General features: G+C 38.5%; 1 protein-coding gene across 5 annotated transcripts; it reads left to right on the plus strand.

The window, feature by feature from the left end:
• The first annotated feature begins 2673 nt into the window (after window positions 1–2673).
• SRSF12 (serine and arginine rich splicing factor 12) lies at window positions 2674–19661 on the plus strand. 5 transcript variants are annotated; one of them, XM_086317768.1, is made up of 5 exons: window positions 2674–2874; window positions 10422–10526; window positions 11850–11953; window positions 12131–12272; window positions 19203–19661. In XM_086317768.1, the coding sequence occupies exons 1-5, from the start codon at window positions 2810–2812 to the stop codon at window positions 19570–19572; spliced, it is 786 nt and encodes a 261-aa protein (XP_086173894.1). In that variant the 5' UTR covers window positions 2674–2809; the 3' UTR covers window positions 19573–19661. The 5 variants fall into 5 exon arrangements, with proteins under 5 accessions (XP_086173894.1, XP_086173895.1, XP_086173897.1 ...); XM_086317769.1 differs by lacking the exon at window positions 10422–10526 and adding an exon at window positions 10664–11010 and having other exon boundaries at window positions 11830–11953; XM_086317771.1 differs by lacking the exon at window positions 10422–10526 and adding an exon at window positions 10664–11010 and having other exon boundaries at window positions 11842–11953.
• The last annotated feature ends 2379 nt before the right edge of the window (window positions 19662–22040 follow it).

Below are 22040 nucleotides of genomic sequence, written 5' to 3' on the forward strand. Positions count from 1 at the left end.
TGCCTTGGCAGGCAGGTTCTTTAACCACTAGCACCATCTGGGAAGCCCTAGGGAAGAGGTTTATTAATAACTCTCACTTCCTACTAAATCTCTTTCCTCGGCAAGGTCAGTGTAGTGGGTTGAATGGTGGCCCCAGAAAAGACAGGCTCAAAACCTAATCTTATTTAGAAAAAGAGTCTTTGCAATTTAGTTAAGGATGTTGAGATGAGATCATCCTGGATTACCTGGGTGGGCCCTAAATCCAATGACAAGTGTGCTCATAAGACAAAGAGGAGAAAGCTGTATGAAGATGGAAGCAGAGATTGGAGGCAGTAGGGACCAGAAGAAGCAGGGAAGGATGCTCCTCCAGTGCCTTAGGAGAGAGTGTGGCCCTGCCAACACCTTGATTTCAGATTTCTGGCCTCCTAAACCGTGAGAGAATACAATTCTGTTCCTTTAAACCACTGAATTTGTGGTAATTTGTTTCAAAAAAAAGTTATAGACAGCATATTAAAAAGCAGAGATGTTACTTTGCCAACAAAGATCCATCTAATCAAAGGTATGGGTTTTCCAGTAGTCATGTATGGATGTGAGAGTTGGACTATAAAGAAAGCTTGAGTGCCGAAGAATTGATGCTTTTGAACTGTGGTGTTGGAGAAGACTCTTGAGAGTCCCTTGGACTGCAAGGAGATCCAACCAGTCCATCCTAAAGGAAATCAGTCCTGAATATTGGAAGGACTGATGCTGAAGCTGAAACTCCAATACTTTGGCCACCTGATGCAAAGAACCGACTCATTGGAAAAGACCCTGATGCTGGGAAAGATTGAAGGTGGGAGGAGAAGGGGACGACAGAGGACGAGATGGTTGGATGGCATCACCAACTCAACGGACACGCATTTGAGCAACTTTCGGGAGTGGTGATGGACAGGGAAGTCTGGCGTGCTGCAGTCCATGAGTCACAAAGAGTTGGACACAACTGAGCAACTGAACTGAACTGAGAAAATCCAACTTTCCTACCATACACTCAACCTGCTCTCCAGCCTCATTTTCTTGTTCTTCTCCAGCTGGCTGGTCCTCTTTGCTGCCTTTCATTTCCCTGTATTGCCTCAAAGCCTTTGCACATGCTGTTCCAGTGCATGGATTGCTCCTCTTCATTCTTCAAATATTCCTGTTAGGCTTCTTCAGGGTAAAGGTCAGTGATCCTGTAGCCTTGTTTGCCAACCCTATAAAGTACCCTTCCAGCAGCATGTAGCTCCTTTTCAAGAAAAAAAAAAAAATTTATTCATTTGACAGCATCAGGTCTTGCAGCACACAGAATCTTTCTTGCATCATGTGGGATCTTTCGTGGTGGTGCATGGACTGTCTGGTTGTGGTCCTCAGGCTCAGTTGCTCCAAAGTATGTGGGATCTTAGTTCCCCCACCAGGCATTGAACCATTATCACCTGCATTGCAAGATGGATTTTTAACCACTGGATCACGAGGGAAGTCCTGCATATAGCTGTTTTCCTACCCTTAGCATAGGCTTGTCTTTATTAGTGTGATAATTAGATTCTGCCGCCTCTACCAAGTTGTAAGCTTCAAAGAATGTGATCCCACTACCACCCCTTAGATTCCCAGGCTAGCCCTGAGCTTGCTGTGCCCTAAGGAATCACATTTTGAACGAATGGCCACTATTCCAGAAGTATTTGCTGACCTTGGGAAACTCTCACAGCCTTTGAGACAGCCATGGGCTAGGTAGGGTGACCATATTATTTACCCTCCCAAATTAGCCACTTCTGAGAATGAAAAGGGGTGCTACTATAATTACAAGCCACCTGGTTTCAGTCCTGGTAACAAGTTTTTCTGACCACAGTAGCAAATGTGAAGGCACGAGTATTACTAAGAAGGGGTGGCTATGACATTTTGGAGAGGCAGGGAAGAGGATAATTTAAATTTGCTTAACTGCCTCTGCATTTTCATCGCTTTCTTCTACAGCACGTATTCACTTGTTCGTTTTTTTATTGTCTGGTCTTCGCTCAAGAATGTAAGCTCTATGAGGGCAGGGATGTGGCTTCTTTTGTTTGTTACTGGGTCCCACACCAAGAATAGTTCTCGGTGCATAGCAGATGCTCAATAAACATTTGAATGAATGTACTCACAGCTGAATGGTGTACTCTAAACGAATAATGGATGAAGAATCAAAACACACAGAAAAAAAAATCCTCACAGTTTGAAAGTCTAAACAGCCTCAGCATTCAAAGAGCAGGAGGCAGAACCATTGCCAAGGTCTGGGGCTGAGGATGCAATAAAGAAGGCCCCAGTGACCATCCGGCTGTGGCGCGGTTGAAGGCATCCTTCACCCCGCCCACCTCCGACTTGCGACATCTTTTCTCCGGACGCTCTCTAACCTCCGGTTCACCTGCTTCAGCCCCTAGGACCGCTCTAGTCCACGCCCTCCTATTACACTCTGACCCCAGGCGCCCCCTCTAAGAGTCCCTTTCGAACCCTCGGGACCCCTGCGCTGTCTCTTCCCCGATGCCCTCCACTCCGGGGCTCCTGCGCCGCCCCCTTCGAAGAGGCCCTCGAATCCCGGGACCCCCGCGCCGCCCCCTCCCCACACGCCGCTCGGCCCCGCCCCCCGCCCCGCCCCCGCGTGGTCCGCACGGACAGACTCGCGCTGCACCTCGCTCCCCCCGCGCCCGCCTCTGCGGCTGCGCGCTGCCGGGGCCGAGGCCGAGGCGAGGGGGTCGCGCCGCGGGCCGGCGGAGCTGCTGTGGCGGCGGCGGCGGCTGCGGGAGACAGAGCGAGCCCGGCGGCCGGGCAAGCCCCCGAGGGAACGGAGGAAGCGGTCATGTCTCGCTATACGAGGCCCCCCAACACCTCCCTGTTCGTCAGGAACGTCGCGGACGCCACCAGGTGAGCGGCGGCGGGTCCGCAGGTTGGGGCGCGGGGGAGGGGCGGGTAACGGCCGCGACGCAGAGCCCGGCGGGGCTAACCCGCACCTCCCCGCCAGCCGGCCCGGGGCTCGCCGTGGAGGAGCATCTCCAGAGGCCGGCGGGAGTCCTCGGGCTGCTCGGGGCCTGGGCGGGACTCGCGCCTCCGCCCTCCAGCCCGGCCTTCCGCCCCGGCGCGGCCCCGTCTCCGGGCCCCGCCGCCCTTGACCGCCCCTCGCACCTGGGCGGCTGGCCGGTGCCTGTTCCTCGCGGAGAGAACAGGAGGAGCGCCGGCTGCCCCTGTTTGGGAGCCACGGTCACTCCCCGCCTCCGCCCCTGAGAGTTCCTCGGGCTAGTGCCAGCGTCTCGCTCCTTTGTCGTTGTGCAGGGATAAAGCCGCGCATCTCACTACCTAGATGGGAAGGAATTGGGGATGGTGAGAACGCGTTAGGGAATAGTGCGTACCTTGGGCCTTACGACTCCCTTTCCCTGTAGTCAGTAGTCTGGTTTACTTACAGGTGGCGCTGGTTAAATTTTATTTGTTGCACAATTTTATACTGTATACAAAGGATAACTTCAGTGAATGAGATTTATGTGTTTTTCTTTAAAGTTTTGAGTGCAATGTAAACACTCAATGGTTTGGAGAGACTCCCTGTTCGATTCTGTTGCATTCAGCCCACCCGCCCCCCTTTGGAGAATCCTGTCTGCATAGTTTCTAACATTGACTGCTTATAGCTGTGTCTTTCTCCCTCAATAGGAGCCAGAGGGGATGGGGGGAGGGATTAGTAGACATTTTCGTTTCACTGGGCTTGCTTAATTTTCTCCACAACCCTCCTCCCCATCCCAGTCTTTATAGTTATGCAAGATTATCTTGTGGTCCATAAGGGAAAGCTGAAATTCAGAGTGTCAGTGACTTACCTGGGGCTTCACGGCTGGAAATATATTGGAGCCTTTGACTCCAGCGCTATCAGGAGTAATCATTATAATTTACTTTTGAGAAGTAAATTTTAAGTCTGTTTTAGAAACTTGATTTCTGTTAATAATATATATATATATATGTATGTCACAACTATAGACTGTGAGTTAACATACTTTTAACATCCTAAGTATGCCTGTGTTTACATGTCTTCGCTCAACTTGTTTATCAGTGTATTACATAGAAAGCGAAATTTATAATTTGGGTAAGGTTAAACAAACCACTTGTATACTGAATAAGATTGCAGTGCACCCCACTCCAGTACTCTTGCCTGGAAAATCCCATGGGCGGAGGAGCCTGGTAGGCTGCAGTCCATGGGGTCGCTAAGCGTTGGACACGACTGAGCGACTTCACTTTCACACATTGGAGAAGGAAATGGCAACCCACTCCAGTATTCTTGCCTGGAGAATCCCAGGACAGGGGAGCCTGGTGGGCTGCCGTCTATGGGGTCGCATAGAGTAGGACACGACTGAAGTGACTTAGCAGCAGTGCCAACAAAAAAATGTAAGGTTTCCAATTCTAATGACCACAGAAGCCAACCAAGGTAATATGAATGAATGAGTGAAGGTGTCAGGTTAAAGCCCATAGAATGGTGTGGGCTGTTGCAAATGGAAAAGAACATGGGCCATCTCAAGGCTGTATAGGCATTTGGACTTGTGGCCACATCGTTTTAATTTTCAAAAGAAGTCAAAAGCCTGTATTTTGTGTGTGTAAACTGTCAGTTTCAAACTGTTGGCGGTATCTAAGTTGAATTATACGAAATTGCCATTTTTGTAGTTTGAAAAGCTATAAAATATTGGCATTTCCATGTTTCAGCACTTTTTGTTAAATGTTTAAACATTGTGCAGGCCAGATAACACACACAGACACACATGTATGTGTGATGCATGATCTCTGATCTAGATAATCAAGAATGATAATTGAGATCTATTTATTTCTTTTTCCACCTTTTCCACAACTTTTTAACATTGCCACTGGGCAGTGAAGGGTGGGGAGGGCAATCAAAATCTAGGAGGTTTGAAGTAGTGAAATTATAGTAATCCTAACATTTGTTGAGTACTCATTGTGTACCAGGCACTGTACTAAAAACTTTACATATATTATTTTATCAAGTTTTCAATAACCTTATATAACAGATGAAAATGTGAGATTTTAGAGAGATTAAGGATCTTGACTAAAACTGCTCAGCTGTTGACTAGTGTTAAGAAAGTAGAATCATCACATGTAACCTTAATAGTTTTTTTTGTACAAGGTGGCATATAGTTTAACTAGCAATATGATACCTAGACACATTTTAATTTTTTAACATTTGCTATGCTTATAAAGAAAATCATTGGGATAAATGTTAAATGGGGTATAAAATTATATACAATATGTTTTCAGTTATATAAAATGAAGGGAAAAACTATATAAACACATAATCCACGCATATAGAAAATAAGCTTAGAAAGAAATCTCTTTGAGTGGTTTTCTTTATCCTGTTTTCAAATTCTGTTAGTTTTATAACAAAGTCAAATTTTATTTAAAAATTTTCTTTAAAGTAGCTGTTTAATATATATAATAAAGCACAAGCCATTATAACATGCAGGTTAGCAAAAAATTTGTTAGAAATGAAATTCAGCAAAAGAACTAAGGAAAGGTTTAAAAATACATTTTGTAATTTTATAATTTGTGTTATGTTTCTCTTCACTGGTGAAATAAGATGTGGATTGGGAAGAATATTAACTTTAAATCTTTTTGTATAATTTTTTTAATGGCAGATACAGTTTTCTAGTGAAACAAAGCAATGCCCAAATCTCAAATAAAACATTCCTGTTTTGATGCTTAACATCATGTTAGGTTGGGGAGCACCAATCAAGTACTTCTCTTGGACATACTTAGTAGCATTCTTTGGTTATAGTGTGTATGAGGCTTACATTAATATTGGTGTAAGTGGTGATGTAGAAAAAAGCATTAAACAAAATCCAGCCGAATTCATGATAGGAAGGCTCAGCAACCTAGTAATAGAAGGGAACTTCCTCAGGTTATGGACATCTATGAAAAACCTTTAGCTAACAACATACTTAATGATGAAACTGAATGCTTTCTCCTTAAGATCAGAACAAGACAAGGATGTCAACTCTTACAACCACTATTCAACATTTTATTGCAGGTCCTAACCAATGCAACAAGGCAAGAAAAATAAAGACATAAAAATTATAAAGGTAAAAGTAAAACCTGTCCCTGTTCTTAGGTGACATGTTTGTTTACATAAAGCTACAGTAACTAATAGTTTCCTTAAGTTACCAGAATATGAAGTAAATTTAGTGAATATTCTATTTGTATATACTAACAGCAAACAACAAAAACTTTTAAAATTCCTTTTATCTTTGTATCAAAAAACGTACTTAGGAATAAGTTTTGCAAAACCACGTAAAAACCTTTGCATTGAAGATAACAACACATGGCCAAGAGCAATCAAAGACCAACATAAATTAATAAATATACTGTGTGCTCTTAGATTGGAAGGTGAACTGTTATGTTATCAGTTCCATCCCAATTGATTATATTATGGATTCAAGGTATTCCTGATCAAATGCTTTTTAAAAATAGGAACAAATTAATTCTAAAGTATATTAATATGCAAAGGATCTGAATAGCCAAAATAATTTTTAAAAAGGTCACTGAAGCTGGAAGGCTTATATTCCCTGGCTTAGAGATTTACTAAAAAGTTACAATAATCAAAATAGTTTGTTATTGGCCTAAGGATAGACGAATAGATCAATAGAACAGAAAGAAGGTCCGTAAATAATCCACACATATAGAGTCAATTGATTTTTGACAAAGGCACTAAACTAAAGCCTTTAGAAAAAAATCTTTACACCAAATGATGCTGTAACAACTGGATATATATGTAGGGAAAAAATGTACTTTGACCTCTGTCCTACATAATTTGAACTGGATCATTAATTGATATATAAAAGATAAAATGGTAAAGCTTTTAGAAGAAAGCAAAGGAAAATATCTGTATGATTTAGGGATAGGCAGATTTTTTATAAGACAAAGTCATTACCTTAAAAGGGAATACTGAAAAATCAGATTTCTCCAAAATTAAAATTTCTGTTCATTAAGAAAGTAAATAGGTGAGCCAGGGACTGGGAGAAAGTATTCAGAAAGCATATATCTCACAAAGGACTTTTTCTAAGAATAGTAATGAACTTTTTTTATAAGTCAACAATGAAAAGACATGTTATTATTAAAAATGGACAAAAACTCCTAAATGTTGAAGAGAAATACATATGAATGTCCAATTAGCATGTGAAAAAGTGCTCAGCATCATTTGTACAACACAAATGTACAAATTGAAATGCAAAAATTGTAATGCAAATTGCAATGCAAATTGAAACCGCAGCAAGATTCCACTTAATACCCTCTTGAATGGCTAAAATTCAAAAGACTGACAATACAAAGTGCTGACAGAGATGGGCAGAACTGAATCGTACATGTTGTTGGTAGGAGTATAAAACGTTAACCATTTTGCAGAACTGTTTGGCTGTTTCATAGAAATTAAATATATATATCCTCTTTAGCCCAGAAATTCTGACCCTAGAGTAAATGACCCATAAGCATGTAAAGATGTTGAACCTAACTGGTGTTTACAGAAATTAAAATTCAAATAATGAGGTACCCATTCACTTTATATCCTTCAGAAGGCAGGGAGTGAGGAGTTGGATTCTTAGGAATTCTGATGCATGTCTTGAGGAGTATAAGTTGATTTGGCTGTTTTGAGAACATGTAGTAAAGCTGAAGATATGTATACTCTCCAACCCATCAATTGCATGGCTAGTGGTACATCCCAGAAAACTATGCTACAGTACAATTTGCAGTTAAAAAAAGGAAGCATATTAAATGCTCAACCTTAGAAGTGTGTGTAAAATTGTGGTTATCCATAACAATAGCAATACAGAGTTAAAGTGAGTGAACTAGAACACCATGGAGAAATCTCAAGGGTGGAAAAGGCAAGGTTCAAAATTTTACAGGTAATCTGATACCATTTATGTAGATTTGCAGTAGAAATACAAAGTTATGTAGAGGAATGATGAACACCAGTGATTATCTCTAAGGGAGAAGGAAACAATATCTTACTTCTTAAAAAATACTAAAAATTACAAGTATAGTAAGTATTAAGGCATAATAAATCTTGTTGATGGATACATGGGTGTTTAATATCAAGATAGATTACACCAGAAATACGAAAATAAATGAAAAAAAAAACAGCTAACAGATGGAGTGGAGACTGAATGAGAGCCAGTTCTTTTGAGAAGGTTCATTCCCTCAGACTTCTGGGATTCTAAGTCTCTATGACACATTGCTCTAGCCTCCTTTATATATCTAGTATCCTTTTCTGTCAGCCACTCACATTTGGTTGATGGAATTGGTTGCCTATGAAGGTACTCATTTGAATTCTAGCTTTGCCGCTGGCTGTGTGCAGCTTTGGGCAAGGTAACTGCTCTCACTTTCAGTCTCCTTGACTGGTAAATGATAACAGTAATGTGTCCTTCACTCATTAATACAGCAGGTATATTCTGAGGCCTCCTATATGCCAAGCAACTATGCTAGGTACTGAGATATATTAGTGAAGACATCTGCTTTAGAAGTGATTCTCAACCCTGAGCCTCAGAATTGCCTATGAAACCCTTAAAAAAATTAAACATAACTGGGGCTCATCATGGGAAGCACAAATTAGGTCAGGGATTAAAGGATCAGGCTGGAATGCCTGCTTCTATGACATCTCCTTTATAGATCATTCCAATATTCAGGAATGGTTGAGAATTTTTGCTCTGTTAGTCTGTGTTTTATGGGAGCAGGAATTGTGTCTTTCTTGTTCTCCATCATATTCCTAGAGCCTGGCCCATAGTACATACTCAGTAAGTATTTGTTGAATGAATAAGTGAAAGAAAAAGACATTGTCACTGTCCTCTAAATCTAAAGTTAACAGTCACTCAGGAAAGGCAGGCAGTTAAGCATGGTATAGTGAATAAAATAATAAAAATAAAATGAAGTGGTCATGGTATCAACATAATATTGGCTACTTGGTCAGTGTTAGTTGAAACTTTATGTAATTCTTAAATTAATATCTCTAGCTTTAATCACTGACTTCTAGTCTTGAGAAAAAATAAAATTGAATTTGTATAACCAGTTTTCAGTTGCTCATAGAACAGAACTTTTATGGCTGTTCCACCATCACCTCAAATTTGGCATTTCTAAATGTGAAAGTTTCTTCTTTTGCCTCTCCTCAATCTTCAATCTAACTCTCTTTTCCAGCTATCTAATTTTTATCTTGGACACCATCTTTCTTCCAGTTGCCCAAGTTAGAAGCTTTGTACTCATCTTTGGGCCCTTTTTTCTACGGAGTATGTTTTGAAATACTCTTTAATTCCTCTAAGCCGTGTTTTGTGCTCATAGCTGGTTTTGAATCTCTAAGAGCTCCATGAGGCAGTAGGATATAGTCATTAGGAAGCCAGACTAGTGTCAGATTGTGGGAGTTTGCTTCCAGCTCTGTCTCTTGCTGACTCAGTGATGTTAGGTGACTTTATCTGTCTCTACCCTCATCTGTAAACAACATTTGTAAAGATGTTATGGGAATTAAGTGTTCTTAAGGTGAACAGTGGCTGGTATGTAAATGCATTATAAATGTCAGATTTTAATGCTAAGTGTTTTGTCTCTTCAGTTAAATTGTAAATCCTGAAGAGAAATACTATGCTATGTGTTTCCTTGGTGTCCCCTCTTTAATATCTATGACAGTAGAAAGCATGTAAGTGACTCAAAAATACTTGCCAGATTTGAGGCTCTGGTAGTTATTTTTGCTTTATGTTTACTAATAAAGCATCAATTTTTCTTTTAAAGGCTGAGAAATAACTTTAGGACTTCTTTAGAATCTTATTGCTATCTGACAACATTTAACATAAATATGAAATTATAGTGAGACAAATAAATGTGTTCTTAATGAATAGTTAATAGTACTCTGTATTTTGACAGTTGAAAAGTCTGGTAATAGAAGTAACTTTCAAAAGTGCATATGCTCTATATAAAATAAATAACCAACAAGGATCTACTGTATAGCACAGGGAACTGTACTCAATATTTTGTAATAGAAAAGAATTTGAAAAGGAATGTGAAAAAAAATATAAAAACTAAATCACCATGCTGTACACTTGAAACTAACACAGTATTGTAAATCAGTTATACTTCAGTTTTAAAAAAGCAAAAAAAAATAGTGAATGTGCTGGATCAGTATCCCCAGCCTGAATAAACATAAAAGCCACCTAGAGTGCTTATAAAAATACAAATTTCCAGACCTCTTGAATCAGAATCTCCAAAACTTAGAACTGAGAATTTGTCGTTTTATTTTTTCTTTCTTTTCTAAACCCTGGGTGATTCCTATGAGAGACAATTTTAGATAATTCTAGTCTGGAAAATATACTTTCTTCTGAAGGTTTCAACTGAATTTCTGTAGGCAAAATATTTGAATCTAGCTATTCATATTTCTTTACCTTATTTCTAAAATACTTCAGGCCTGAGGACTTGCGCCGTGAGTTTGGTCGATATGGCCCTATAGTAGACGTTTACATTCCACTTGACTTCTACACCCGCCGCCCAAGAGGATTTGCTTATGTTCAATATCCTTTATTTTACTGTGTGCATGTGCATAGACTACATACATGTGCATATACATATATGTATACACACACATACTCAGGAGCATATTTTATGAAATAATATTGCCTAATTAAATGTGTTTATTTCTTTATCTCAGAAAATCTAAAGCAGTCCACAGTAGCTGGCAAGCGCCCCTCAGTTTGAACCAACCTGTTAGCTAGAATCCAAGCATAAACCGAGCAGGCGAGACAAAAGGCACCTAAAGTTCAAGCATCAAGGAGTAAAGAGGGAGGGTGGACACAGATATAAAGACCTGGAAGAGGGGAAGTCTTTACCAAGCAAAAGACAAAGCCAACACCAGGTTGAGACTTCGGCTTTCCTACATTTACTCAGAGTTCCAGGATCAAAGCCAAGTCTGATTTTGTTGGTTCTGCGTCTCTTATAAAGTCCATCTTGCAAGCCCTAAAGAATAAAGGTCAAGGTTCAAGATCAAGTGACACTGAGGTAATTGCCTAAGTCTCATTTTGTATTGCATTACTTGAGCTTTTTCTGTTTTTAAAAAGTTAAACCAGTGACAACCTCCTGAAATACAGCTAGTTGGTTTATATAGTTTGTTTCCATTTTAGTTAGGTTTATTATATAATTTACATAGATAAGGGAGTTCCGTGGGATATATAATTCCAGATGTTAACAGATTGTTCATAGATGTTAACAGATTGTTTATATATTTCTTTTATAATAATATCCAAAGTAATAAAAACATAAAGGTATTTTAAAGCAGTAGGTTCAAAGTCAAATATGATCACTTTTAAAGGACCAAATCGGTTTTGAATATGTTTTAGCTCACTTATATGTGTGCACGTTTGTTTATAAGTAAATTTCTCCTAAATTAATTTAAAAAGCCTTTTAATGAAAGTAATTTTAATTTCAGAATGAAAGCTTCTGTGTACTGATTTTTACCTGAAATACTGAAAAACCTGGTAAATCTTTTACCTAAGAGAAGGGAGTGAGTCCTGCCTAAATGTTTTATTTGATAATACTAGCCAGTGTTGGACTTATTCTCATGTTTCAAATTACATGCATTCTACAACTTTTAATGTATACATTAAAAATACAGTTAAAGATTTGTTTCTGTTCTTTTTATTTTCAGACTCACTCTTCAGAATCATAATGGGGCATTTGTTTTGATAGTGATATTTTTTCTGATTTTTCAATTATGTTAGAGATATGACCTTAAAAACTTGAGCTTGTTTTTCCTAATAATTTCATGCCACCTGTAAATTATTAAAAAAAAATAATATTTTTGATATCTGATGTTCAAAGTGTCCTTAACAGCTAGTCATATTTGAAGATGTTCGTGATGCTGAAGACGCGCTTTATAACCTCAATAGAAAGTGGGTATGTGGCCGTCAGATTGAAATACAGTTTGCACAAGGTGATCGCAAAAGTAAGTGTGACTTAATAGCAGATCTTGCTTTTTTAGCAGGATGAGTTTCAGCAATGACAAATTTTTTAATTTAAAATTATTTCAGAATATAATACTATTTGAGTGGCTTATTTATTGAATGATTGTTTATTGAGGTTTTCAGGTAATGAATTATAAATCTTGAACTTCATATTCTAGCACCAGGCCAGATGAAATCAAAAGAACGTCACCCTTGTTCTCCAAGTGATCATAGGAGATCAAGAAGCCCTAGCCAAAGGAGAACCCGAAGTAGAAGTTCCTCATGGGGAAGAAATAGGCGGCGGTCGGATAGCCTTAAAGAGTGAGTACAAAATAAAAGGGGATTGAAAACTTAATTTTCTGCTGTTTGCAGAAAACATTTTAAAGAGTTTTCAAAAACAGGACACCAGAATCATTTTATTTAATATAAATAAAGAATCAACTTTTTTAGAAGGATATGCTCCTCTCAATTTATAATGTATTGTTATTTTAACTTGGGTTTGTTAGATACCTTCCAGTGTGTTCATTTTATGACAGACTTAAGTTCAACCTTTCTAATAGAAAGATAATATATACTGAGGAAAACAGCAAAAATTTAAAGTTGTATACAGACAATAAAATGAGGATTTTAAATAAAAAATTTTTAAATGAACCCCCAAATTAAGAATATGAGGCCTGATAGTTAAAAACTCATGTGAAATAAAATATAATCATTTGTGAAAGAAAGTTGACCAAAATGTGAATCAATGTATTTATAAAAAGCAAATTATTTCAAAAATAAATTCCAAGTATGGTAGTATCGTAGGAAGAAAATATAAAAGCACTAGATTTTTAAGAAAAAGATATTTACAAGTTATCTATTTTTCCTGCTAGGAGTTAGTTTCTGTTAGAATAATAGGAAATTGCAGTGGAAATTACTTGATGCTGTTTTAGTCATAACTGAAATTGTATTAGCATACCTAAATTCTACCACTTACTGTTTTTCTCTTGAGTTTTAATGCTGTAGTTTTTTTATAGGCATATGGAATTTTAAGGTGAATTCTGTTCGTATAGATTGATCAGCATTTACACTCTTTCTATGAGTAAAAAGAGTTGACTCTCCTGGGACTTCCTTCACAATCCATTGGTTAAGTCTTCGGGCTTCCACTGCAGGGGACTTATCTTGGGTTTGATCCCTGGTTAGGGAACTAAGCTCCCACATGCCACATGGCGCAGTTAGTGATAAGAAAAGAAAGAGTTGGCTCTCCGGGCCATATATCTAAGCTGTCCAATGACAACATAACCTCAAATCAGAGCTGATCTGTAGAGCAGCTCACTTTCACTCCACTCTCTCCGTTCCTCAACTCCCAGGAGCCTATACAAGGAAGACACACCAACATAGGGTGTGTGTACCTGAGCTAGACAGTCTTTACCCCAAGTACCTAGTTCTAAAAACAAGACTGTAAAGTGGCCTGGCTCCAGTCCCTCCAACCAAGTGGAAAGAAAAGACAGGAAGAGAGAAATATCTGAGAATCCTGATTACTAGAAAATGTGGCCGATTCAGAGCCCTAGAATCTTAACATGTCAGATCAGTCCCTCTCCTTGGGTTTGAACCAAATGTTTTGATTTTGGCACATTCTTAGGGAGGCATGCAAGTAAGAGGAAGCCTTGAGTTCCTTTTATAAGCCAGGAGAACCCAGGTCAGGATTGAGCCATCACCAAGGTGGGTGAAGAAATATTTAGGAACAGTTATGTTTTGGTCTGGAATTTGATTCTTTTTATCATACTTGGTCTGATAGTGTAAGAATATAAACCTCCCATGAATCTGTGGAGAATAATCCATTTTGTTCCATGGCTAAAGGAAAGCCATTTTACTACTGATTATTTGAGATTTTGACACCAATATACTCAAATACAAGTTACATTTATAGAACCTAAAATGTGGTGAGAACAAATTAAGAAATTTTATATGCCATGTGTGTAGCAAAGTCACACCAATACCACTGGTATTGCTTCTGACTTCACAAAGGACTTGAGTAGTGTGAATGATATTCAGCATTTCACATTACTATAAGTTAATGGTTTATATACAAAAAATCAAACTAGATATAATATTGTACCTAAAGCAGTACTTTCCTAACTTACTAAATGATAACCAGTGGTCTTGGTGAAAAAGAGTAAAAGAAAAGGAGAAAATTGTCCATCTGATTCATTAAAAATATAAGCTGTTTCCAAATGCATTAGAGCCTTAATCAACCAACTTTTCTCCTGATTGATCTAGAGAAGTGAATATTCACAGCATTTTCTGCCTTCTAGTGGCAGTAAAGTATACTACTTGTCTGGAGAAAAATAAACAAAAAAAGACTCAGTTCCCAGTCACTGTGGAGTATCAGGAATAGAAAGAACCACATTTTCTTATAAGACAGTATAGTTCTACTTTGTTCTAGTTATAGTTCTAGAGGATAAGACTGTTGCTTAAACTCTGTGACCTCAGTGGTTTTTGTTTGCAGTTACATTGTTTGTTGTTCAGCCACTCAGTCCTGTCAGACTCTTCAAGACCCCATGGACTGCAGCACACAGAGGGTTCCCTGTCCTTCACTGTCTCCTGGAGTTTGCTCAAACTCATGTCCGTTGAGTTGATGCCATCCAAGCATTTCATCCTCCGTCACACCCTTTTCCTGCCCACACTCCTTGCCAGCATCAGGGTCTTTTCCAGTGAGCCAGCTCTTTGCATCAGGTGGCCAGAGTATCAGAGCTTCAGCATCAGTCCTTCCAGTGAATATTCAGAATGTTTTCCTTTAGGATGGACTGGTTGGATCTCCTTGCCGTCGAAGGGACTTTCAGGAGTCTTTTCCAGCACCACAGTTGGAAAGCATCAATTCTTTGGGGCTCAGCCTTCTTTATGGTCCAGTTCTCACATCTTTACATGACTACTGGAAAACCATACAGCTTTGAGTATACAGACCTTTGTTAGCAAAGTGATGTCTCTGCTTTTTAATATGTTGTTTAGGTTTGTCGTAGCTTTTCTTCCAAGGAGCAAGTATCTTTTAATTTTCATGGCTGTGGTCACCATCTGCAGTGATTTTGGAGCCCAAGAAGATAAAGTCTGTCACTGTTGCCATTGTTTCCCCACTATTGGCCATGAAGTGATGGGACTGGATGCCATGATCTTCATTTTTTGACTGTTGAGTTTTAAGCCAGCTTTTTTACTCTCCTCTTTCATCTTCATCAAGAGGCTCTTTCCTGTTCACTTTCTGCCATTATGGTGGTGTCATCTGCGTATCTGAGGTTATTGATATTTCTCCTGGCAATCTTGATTCTAGCTTGTGCTTCAGCCAGCCTGGCATTTCGCATGAGGTACTCTGCATATGAATTAAATAAGTAGAGTGACAATATACAGCCTTGATGTACTCTTTTCCCAGTTTTTAACCAGTCCATTGTTCCATGTCCTGTTCTAATTGTTGCTTCTTGACCTGCATATGGTTTTCTCAGGAGGCAGGTAAGGTGATTTGGTATTCCCATCTCTTGAATTTTCCACAATTTGTTGTGATCTACACAGTCAAAGGCTTTAGCATAGTCAGTGAAGCAGAAGTAGATGTTTTTTGAAATTCCCTTGCTTTTCCTATGATCCAGTGGATGTCGGCAATTCGATCTCTGGTTCCTCTGCCTTTTCTAAATTCAGCCTGTACATCTGGAAGTTGCACTGTAGACCCCTGGCTTAAAGGATTTTGAGCATTACTTTGCTAGCATGGGCAATGAGCTCAGTTGTTTGGTAGTTTGAAGATTCTTTGGCATTGCACTTCTTTGGAATTGGGATGAAAACTGACCTTTTCCAGTCCTGTGGCCATTGCTGAGTTTTCCAAATTTGCTGGCCTACTGAGTGCAGCACTTTAAGAGCATCATCTTTTAGGATTTGAACCAGCTCAGCTGGAATTCCATCACCTCCATTAGCTTTATTTGTAGTGATGCTTCCTAAGAACACTTGACTTCACACTCTAGGATGTCTGGCTCTAGGTGAGTGATCACACCATAGTGGTTATCCAGGTCATTAAGACCTTTTATTGTATGGTTTTTCTGTGTATTCTTGCCACCTCTCCCTAATATCTTCTACTTCTGTTAGGTCCATACCATTTCTGTCCTTTATTGTACCCATCTTTGCATGAAATGTTCCCTTAGTATCTCTGATTTTCTTGAAGAGATCTCTAGTCTTTTCCATTTTGTTGTTTTCCTCTGTTTCTTTGCATTGTTCACTCAGTTCTTTAATCTTTCGGCTGCTGTTTTTGGCTAACCTCTTAGAGTCTTACATGTGCAAAGTAGATAGTGGCCAATGACTTAAGGAAAATTTATAGGCAGAGTTTAGGGTGGGGTGAGGTGGTTTATCTGCATTTTCCTCATCCCTAGGATTTTTGTCTGTTAAGTCTTAGCTATTTTGATGGCCCTGAATTCCAAGCTCTGTCTCTTCAGCTTAGTGCAGTAGCTATTTTCTAGTTGAGCTTAATTCTCCCATTCTGGCTTTTGGAAAACGGTCTCAGGAAAAGAGCCATGGCTTATAACCCTTCAAGTTCTGCTTTTGTTGGTTATTCTCCAATGCCTTTTAACAGTTGTTTTATAAGTGTTGTTTCAGTTCAGTTCAGTCGCTCAGTCGTGTCCGACTCTTTGCAATCCCATGAATTGCAGCACGCCAGGCCTCCCTGTCCATTACCAACTCCCTGAGTTCACTCAGACTCACATCCATCGAGTCAGTGATGCCATCCAGCCATCTCATCCTCTGTCATCCCCTTCTCCTCCTGCCCCCAATCCCTCCCAGCATCAGAGTCTTTTCCAATGAGTCAACTCTTCGCATGAGGTGGCCAAAGTACTGGAGTTTCAGCTTTAGCATCATTCCTTCCAAAGAACACCCAGGGCTGATCTCCTCTAGAATAGACTGGTTGGAACTCCTTGCAGTCCAAGGGACTCTCAAGAGTCTTCTCCAACACCACACTTCAAAAGCATCAATTCTTTGGTGCTCAGCTTTCTTCACAGTCCAACTCTCACATCCATACATGACCACAGGAAAAACCATAGCCTTGACTAGACGGACCTTTGTTGGCAAAGTAATGTCTCTGCTTTTCAATATGCTATCTAGGTTGGTCATAACTTTCCTTCCAAGGAGTAAGTGTCTTTTAATTTCATGGCTGCAGTCACCATGTGCAGTGATTTTGGAGCCCCAAAAAAATAAAGTCTGACACTGTTTCACATCTATTTCCATGAAGTGATGGGACCAGATGCCATGATCTTAGTTTTCTGAATGTTGAGCTTTAAGCTAATTTTTTCACTCTCCACTTTCACTTTCATTAAGAGGCTTTTGAGTTCCTCTGCACTTTCTGCCATAAGGGTGGTGTCATCTGCATATCTGAGGTTATTGATATTTCTCCCGGCAATCTTGATTCCAGTTTGTGCTTCCTCCAGCCCAGTGTTTCTCATGATGTACTCTGCCTATAAGTTAAATAAGCAGGGTGACAATATACAGCCTTGACGTACTCCTTTTCCTATTTGGAACCAGTTTGTTGTTCCATGTCCAGTTCTAACTGTTGCTTCCTGACCTGCATATAGATTTCTCAAGAGGCAGATCAGGTGGTCTGGTATTCCCATCTCTTAAAAGAATTTTCCACAATTTATTGTGATCCACACAGGCAAAGGCTTTCGCATAGTCAATAAAGCAGTAATAGATGTTTTTCTGGAACTCTCTTGCTTTTTCGATGATCCACCAGATGTTGGCAATTTGATCTCTGGTTCCTCTGCCTTTTCTAAAACCAGTTTGAACATCTGGAAGTTCATGGTTCACGTACTTCTGAAGCCTGGCTTGGAGACTTTTGAGCGTTACTTTACTAGCATGTGAGATGAGTGCAATTTTGCGGTAGTTTGAGCATTCTTTGGCATTGCCTTTCTTTGGGATTGGAATGAAAACTGACCTTTTCCAGTCCTGTGGCCACTGCTGAGTTTTCCAAATTTGCTGGTGTATTGAGTGCAGCACTTTCACAGCATCATCTTCCAGGATTTGAAAGAGCTCAACTGGAATTCCATCACCTCCACTAGCTTTATTCGTAGTGATGCTTTCTAAGGCCCACTTGACTTCACATTCCAGGATGTCTGGCTCTAGGTCAGTGATCACACCATCATGATTATCTGGGTTGTGAAGATCTTTTTTGTACAGTTCTTCTGTGTATTCTTGCCACCTCTTCTTAATAGCTTCTGCTTCTGTTAGGTCCATACCGTTTCTGTCCTTTACCGAGCCTATCTTTGCATGAAATGTTCCCTTGGTATCTCTAATTTTCTTGAAGAGATCTCTAGTCTTTCCCATTCTGTTGTTTTCCTATATTTCTTTGCATTGATCTCTGAGGAAGGCGTTCTTATCTCTCCTTGCTATTCTTTGGAACTCTGCATTCAGATGCTTATATTTTTCCTTTTCTCCTTTGCTTTTCGCTTCTCTTCTTTTCACAGCTATTTGTAAGGCCTCCCCAGACAGCCATTTTGCTTGTTTGCATTTCTTTTCCTTGGGGATGGTCTTGATCCCTGTCTCCTGTACAATGTCATGAGCCTCCGTCCATAGTTCATCAGGCACTCTATCTATCAGATCTAGTCCGTTAAATCTATTTCTCACTTCCACTGTATAATCATAAGGGATTTGATTTAGGTCATACCTGAATGGTCTAGTGGTTTTCCCTACTTTCTTCAATTTAAGTCTGAATTTCACAGTAAGGAGTTCATGATCTGAGCCACAGTCAGCTCCCAGTCTTGTTTTTGCTGACTGTATAGAGCTTCTCCGTCTTTGGCTGCAAAGAATATAATCTAGCCTTTTAATATAGCTTTTTTTAAATGGGAAGATTGTTCTAGAACAAGTTGCTCTGTCATGTCAAGATTCAGAAGTCCTCCATCTAGGTTTTTGTTTTTATTAACATTATTTAATATTCTTAGATATTTTCTTTTTATCTTTTTTCCCGTTTCAGATTTTCTTACCTCTTAGGAATTATGTAACCCAGACTAAATACGCAAAATATATTTTTCAGAACTGACTCATAAAAGATACCCAGCAAAGTCAAAATCTTTTGGTCAAATATTACAAACTTGTACATATTTTTGAACCAAAAGCACTCATAATAAAATTAGAATTTTTTTCTCCAACAAAAGCACAACTAATGTTATGTAAAGTATATAAGTTCCTGAAAGTGTTGTTTCCTAACCTATTAACTATTTTTGTACGAAATATATACTCTGACGTTATGGATGTTTGCAGGTCTCGACACAGGCGATTTTCTTACAGCCAATCTAAATCTCGCTCCAAATCACTACCCAGGCGGTCTACCTCAGCAAGGCAGTCAAGAACTCCAAGAAGGAATTCTGGTTCTAGAGAGCGGTCAAGGTCCAAGTCCTTGCAGAAAAGGTCCAAGTCAATAGGAAAATCACAGTCAAGCTCACCTCAGAAGCAGACTAGCTCAGGAACAAAATCAAGATCACATGGAAGACATTCTGACTCCATAGCCAGATCCCCATGTAAATCTCCCAAAGCGTATACCAATTCTGAAACAAAAGCACAAACAGCGAAACACTCTCATTTTCGATCACATTCCAGATCGCGGAGTTACCGTCATAAAAACAGTTGGTGAACAGCAACAGAAGAATGCTCTGTAGTGTTAATATAGGTTATTAAACTTCTCATTATGTTGAATAAAAATTCTTGAAGGCTTACAGAAAATGTGAGTTGACATTAGTTACTTTGGGCATGTATAAGAAATAAAGGCTCTCTCACTTGGGTTAATGAAGATTTGGTCTAAGGACCCACACCACAAATATGATGTGAGTGATGTCCCATTTTATGGACCGTTTTTTGCTTACATTGTGGCAGAAGAGTACTTTTTAGAGGAAATGTATAAAGTGGAACTAAATTAGAAACTTTGATTTGGATATTAAGTATTAACAGTAATTAAAAAAAATATTTTTTACTTTAAAGCACTTTCATGTAAAAGTAATGATGACTATATAATTGCATAAGGCAAACTTAAGACTGTTTGACACTGTACGTCTCCTTTGTGTTTTCTCTTTAAACTTGGGGCAATTCCTGATGGTATTAGTTCTGTATCACAAAATACTGACATTTCTAAAAGTAGAGTTTATGTAGAGATCAAGCATTCAAAAGATACTCTTTCCTAGGCTTAAAAAAGGTTCCTGAGTGGAACAGTATAAATAAATTGATATTAAGTTGTATCCTGTATCATGTTCATTCATGTCAGAAATATCAAAACATTTGAAAAATACTGAATTTTGAATGGTTTGAGACTGCTATAAAAATGATGTGCAACACTCATAGTCCAAAAATATTCATATCAAGCCTTATACATATGAAGATTGGTACATTTTATATAAAATCACATTTTATACCATTAATTCTGCATACCTACTTTTCATCTGTTACTTAGTGGTTTCTTTTTAGAGCTTTTGTTCAAGACTTTAAATGGTATTAGAATAAGTCTTGTTTATTTTTGAAAATGTTTAGTACCTTGTATTAAACTCAAGACTGCATTTTCAGAAAACATCTTCTCAGTATGGGATTTACATTACACTGCCCTTCGTTTTTTAAAGCCAAATAGCTTTATTGATATTTTTTTGTAGTTGTTAAAACAGAATTTCTTTAAAAATGTGTTTGTAGTTTGTGTTTTTCAGAGGGTTTGGTAGTATTTGTGATAAAATGATTTTGCATATGATTATTATAGGGGATATATTTATAGAGCTCTACTTGTGTACCTTGTTGAATTATATTGAAATTAAAAGTTCTCAGCCCATACAGTTAATATTTGTATCTAGAATGCTTAAAAAAAAAATCTGTTTTATATTTTTAGCATATGGGAGCCAGTGTTGCTTCTGTTTGTTTTGAATACAAATTCCATTTTTTTTTTTTTTTTTTGCATTTTACATCCTGTGTGTAAGAAATAACTTTACAAAATAATTTATATGCTGGTGGTAATTGGATAAGTACCGTAAATTCGTGTATTCTGTACTTTCTGAATAGATTTTCTCTCTTTAATCATAGCAAAATTTATTTCAAAACTACAGCTCTTTGAGGTGTTCAGATGTAATAAAAATTAGTTATAAAATTATGTGGCACTATTGAAAATTGAAAGGATAGTCTGAAGAAAGAGCAAGACAAACTAATTTTTTGTATTTTCTAAATAAATGTTTTGGTTTATGTACACATATATGTAGTTATTGTGGATACTAACTATGAATTGATTATAGTGTCTACATTTAATCACATTTTAGTAAAAAGTTAATAAGGCAGTGTTTCTGAACATGCTTAATCCTTCGATTTACTCTGATTTGGTTTGTCCACTGTAATTGCTAGACTGCTTATGAGGATGCTGTTTGGTTTGATGGAAAAACTGGAATGATAATAGTTTAAACTTTATGATTATTTAATATGTGCTTGGCAATGCTCTGTAAAGTTTAACATTACTCACTCATCACAAAAACTTTATGAGGGCAGTACCACTGCAGATAAGGTAAGTGAGATGAAGAGAGGTTAAATGACATGCACAAACAAGGTCACACAACAGACTTTGTAGCTGGGTGGTGGCTGGGCTCCATACTGCCCTCCCTGATCAGCTTGCTTGTCTTTTTGGAAGACGAACGTCTTTGACAGATATATGCTAAACTAAGATAATATTTAGAGGAAAAGGAGATAATAGAATTAGGAAAAAAAAAAAACAATTATAGGCTTCAGTGAAACTGGGTTCTGTGAGTAGAAGTTGATTAACAATTATGCTGATACCCTGGAAAATTGTATTCTGGGTACATCTGTTCTAGGATTCACTTCTGCTATAGAATTGTTTCTTGGGCCAAAAATAAGAGAGGATACTTAGGGTAAGATTGTTAAATAAAGCAAATGTATCACCTATCTGTGATCATTTCCTTTAAAGATAGTATATTTATTCAGGTACTTCCCCAGTTTAAATATAGGGGCACTTCCTACCTCCAGTTTTTCAGGATTCATAGAGGATCAGATATGTCAGAGAAGGTAAAGATGGCCACTTTGATTGCTTGTTTTCTTTCTCTTGTAAATAATACACATAATTGCTGT

Source organism: Bos grunniens, chromosome 9, assembly GCF_055505025.1.
Source record: "Bos grunniens cultivar Pamir isolate PY7600 chromosome 9, Bosgru_T2T1.0, whole genome shotgun sequence".
In the NCBI taxonomy this organism is placed as follows: Eukaryota; Metazoa; Chordata; class Mammalia; order Artiodactyla; family Bovidae; genus Bos; species Bos grunniens.

Coding starts and splice junctions, on each gene's coding strand:
- SRSF12 (XM_086317768.1), top strand. CDS start 2,810: ATGTCTCGCTATACGAGGCCCCCCAACACCTCCCTGTTCGTCAGGAAC. Junction 2,875..10,421: donor AACGTCGCGGACGCCACCAG/GTGAGCGGCGGC, acceptor AAAATACTTCAG/GCCTGAGGACTTGCGCCGTG. Junction 10,527..11,849: donor AGAGGATTTGCTTATGTTCA/ATATCCTTTATT, acceptor ACAGCTAGTCAT/ATTTGAAGATGTTCGTGATG.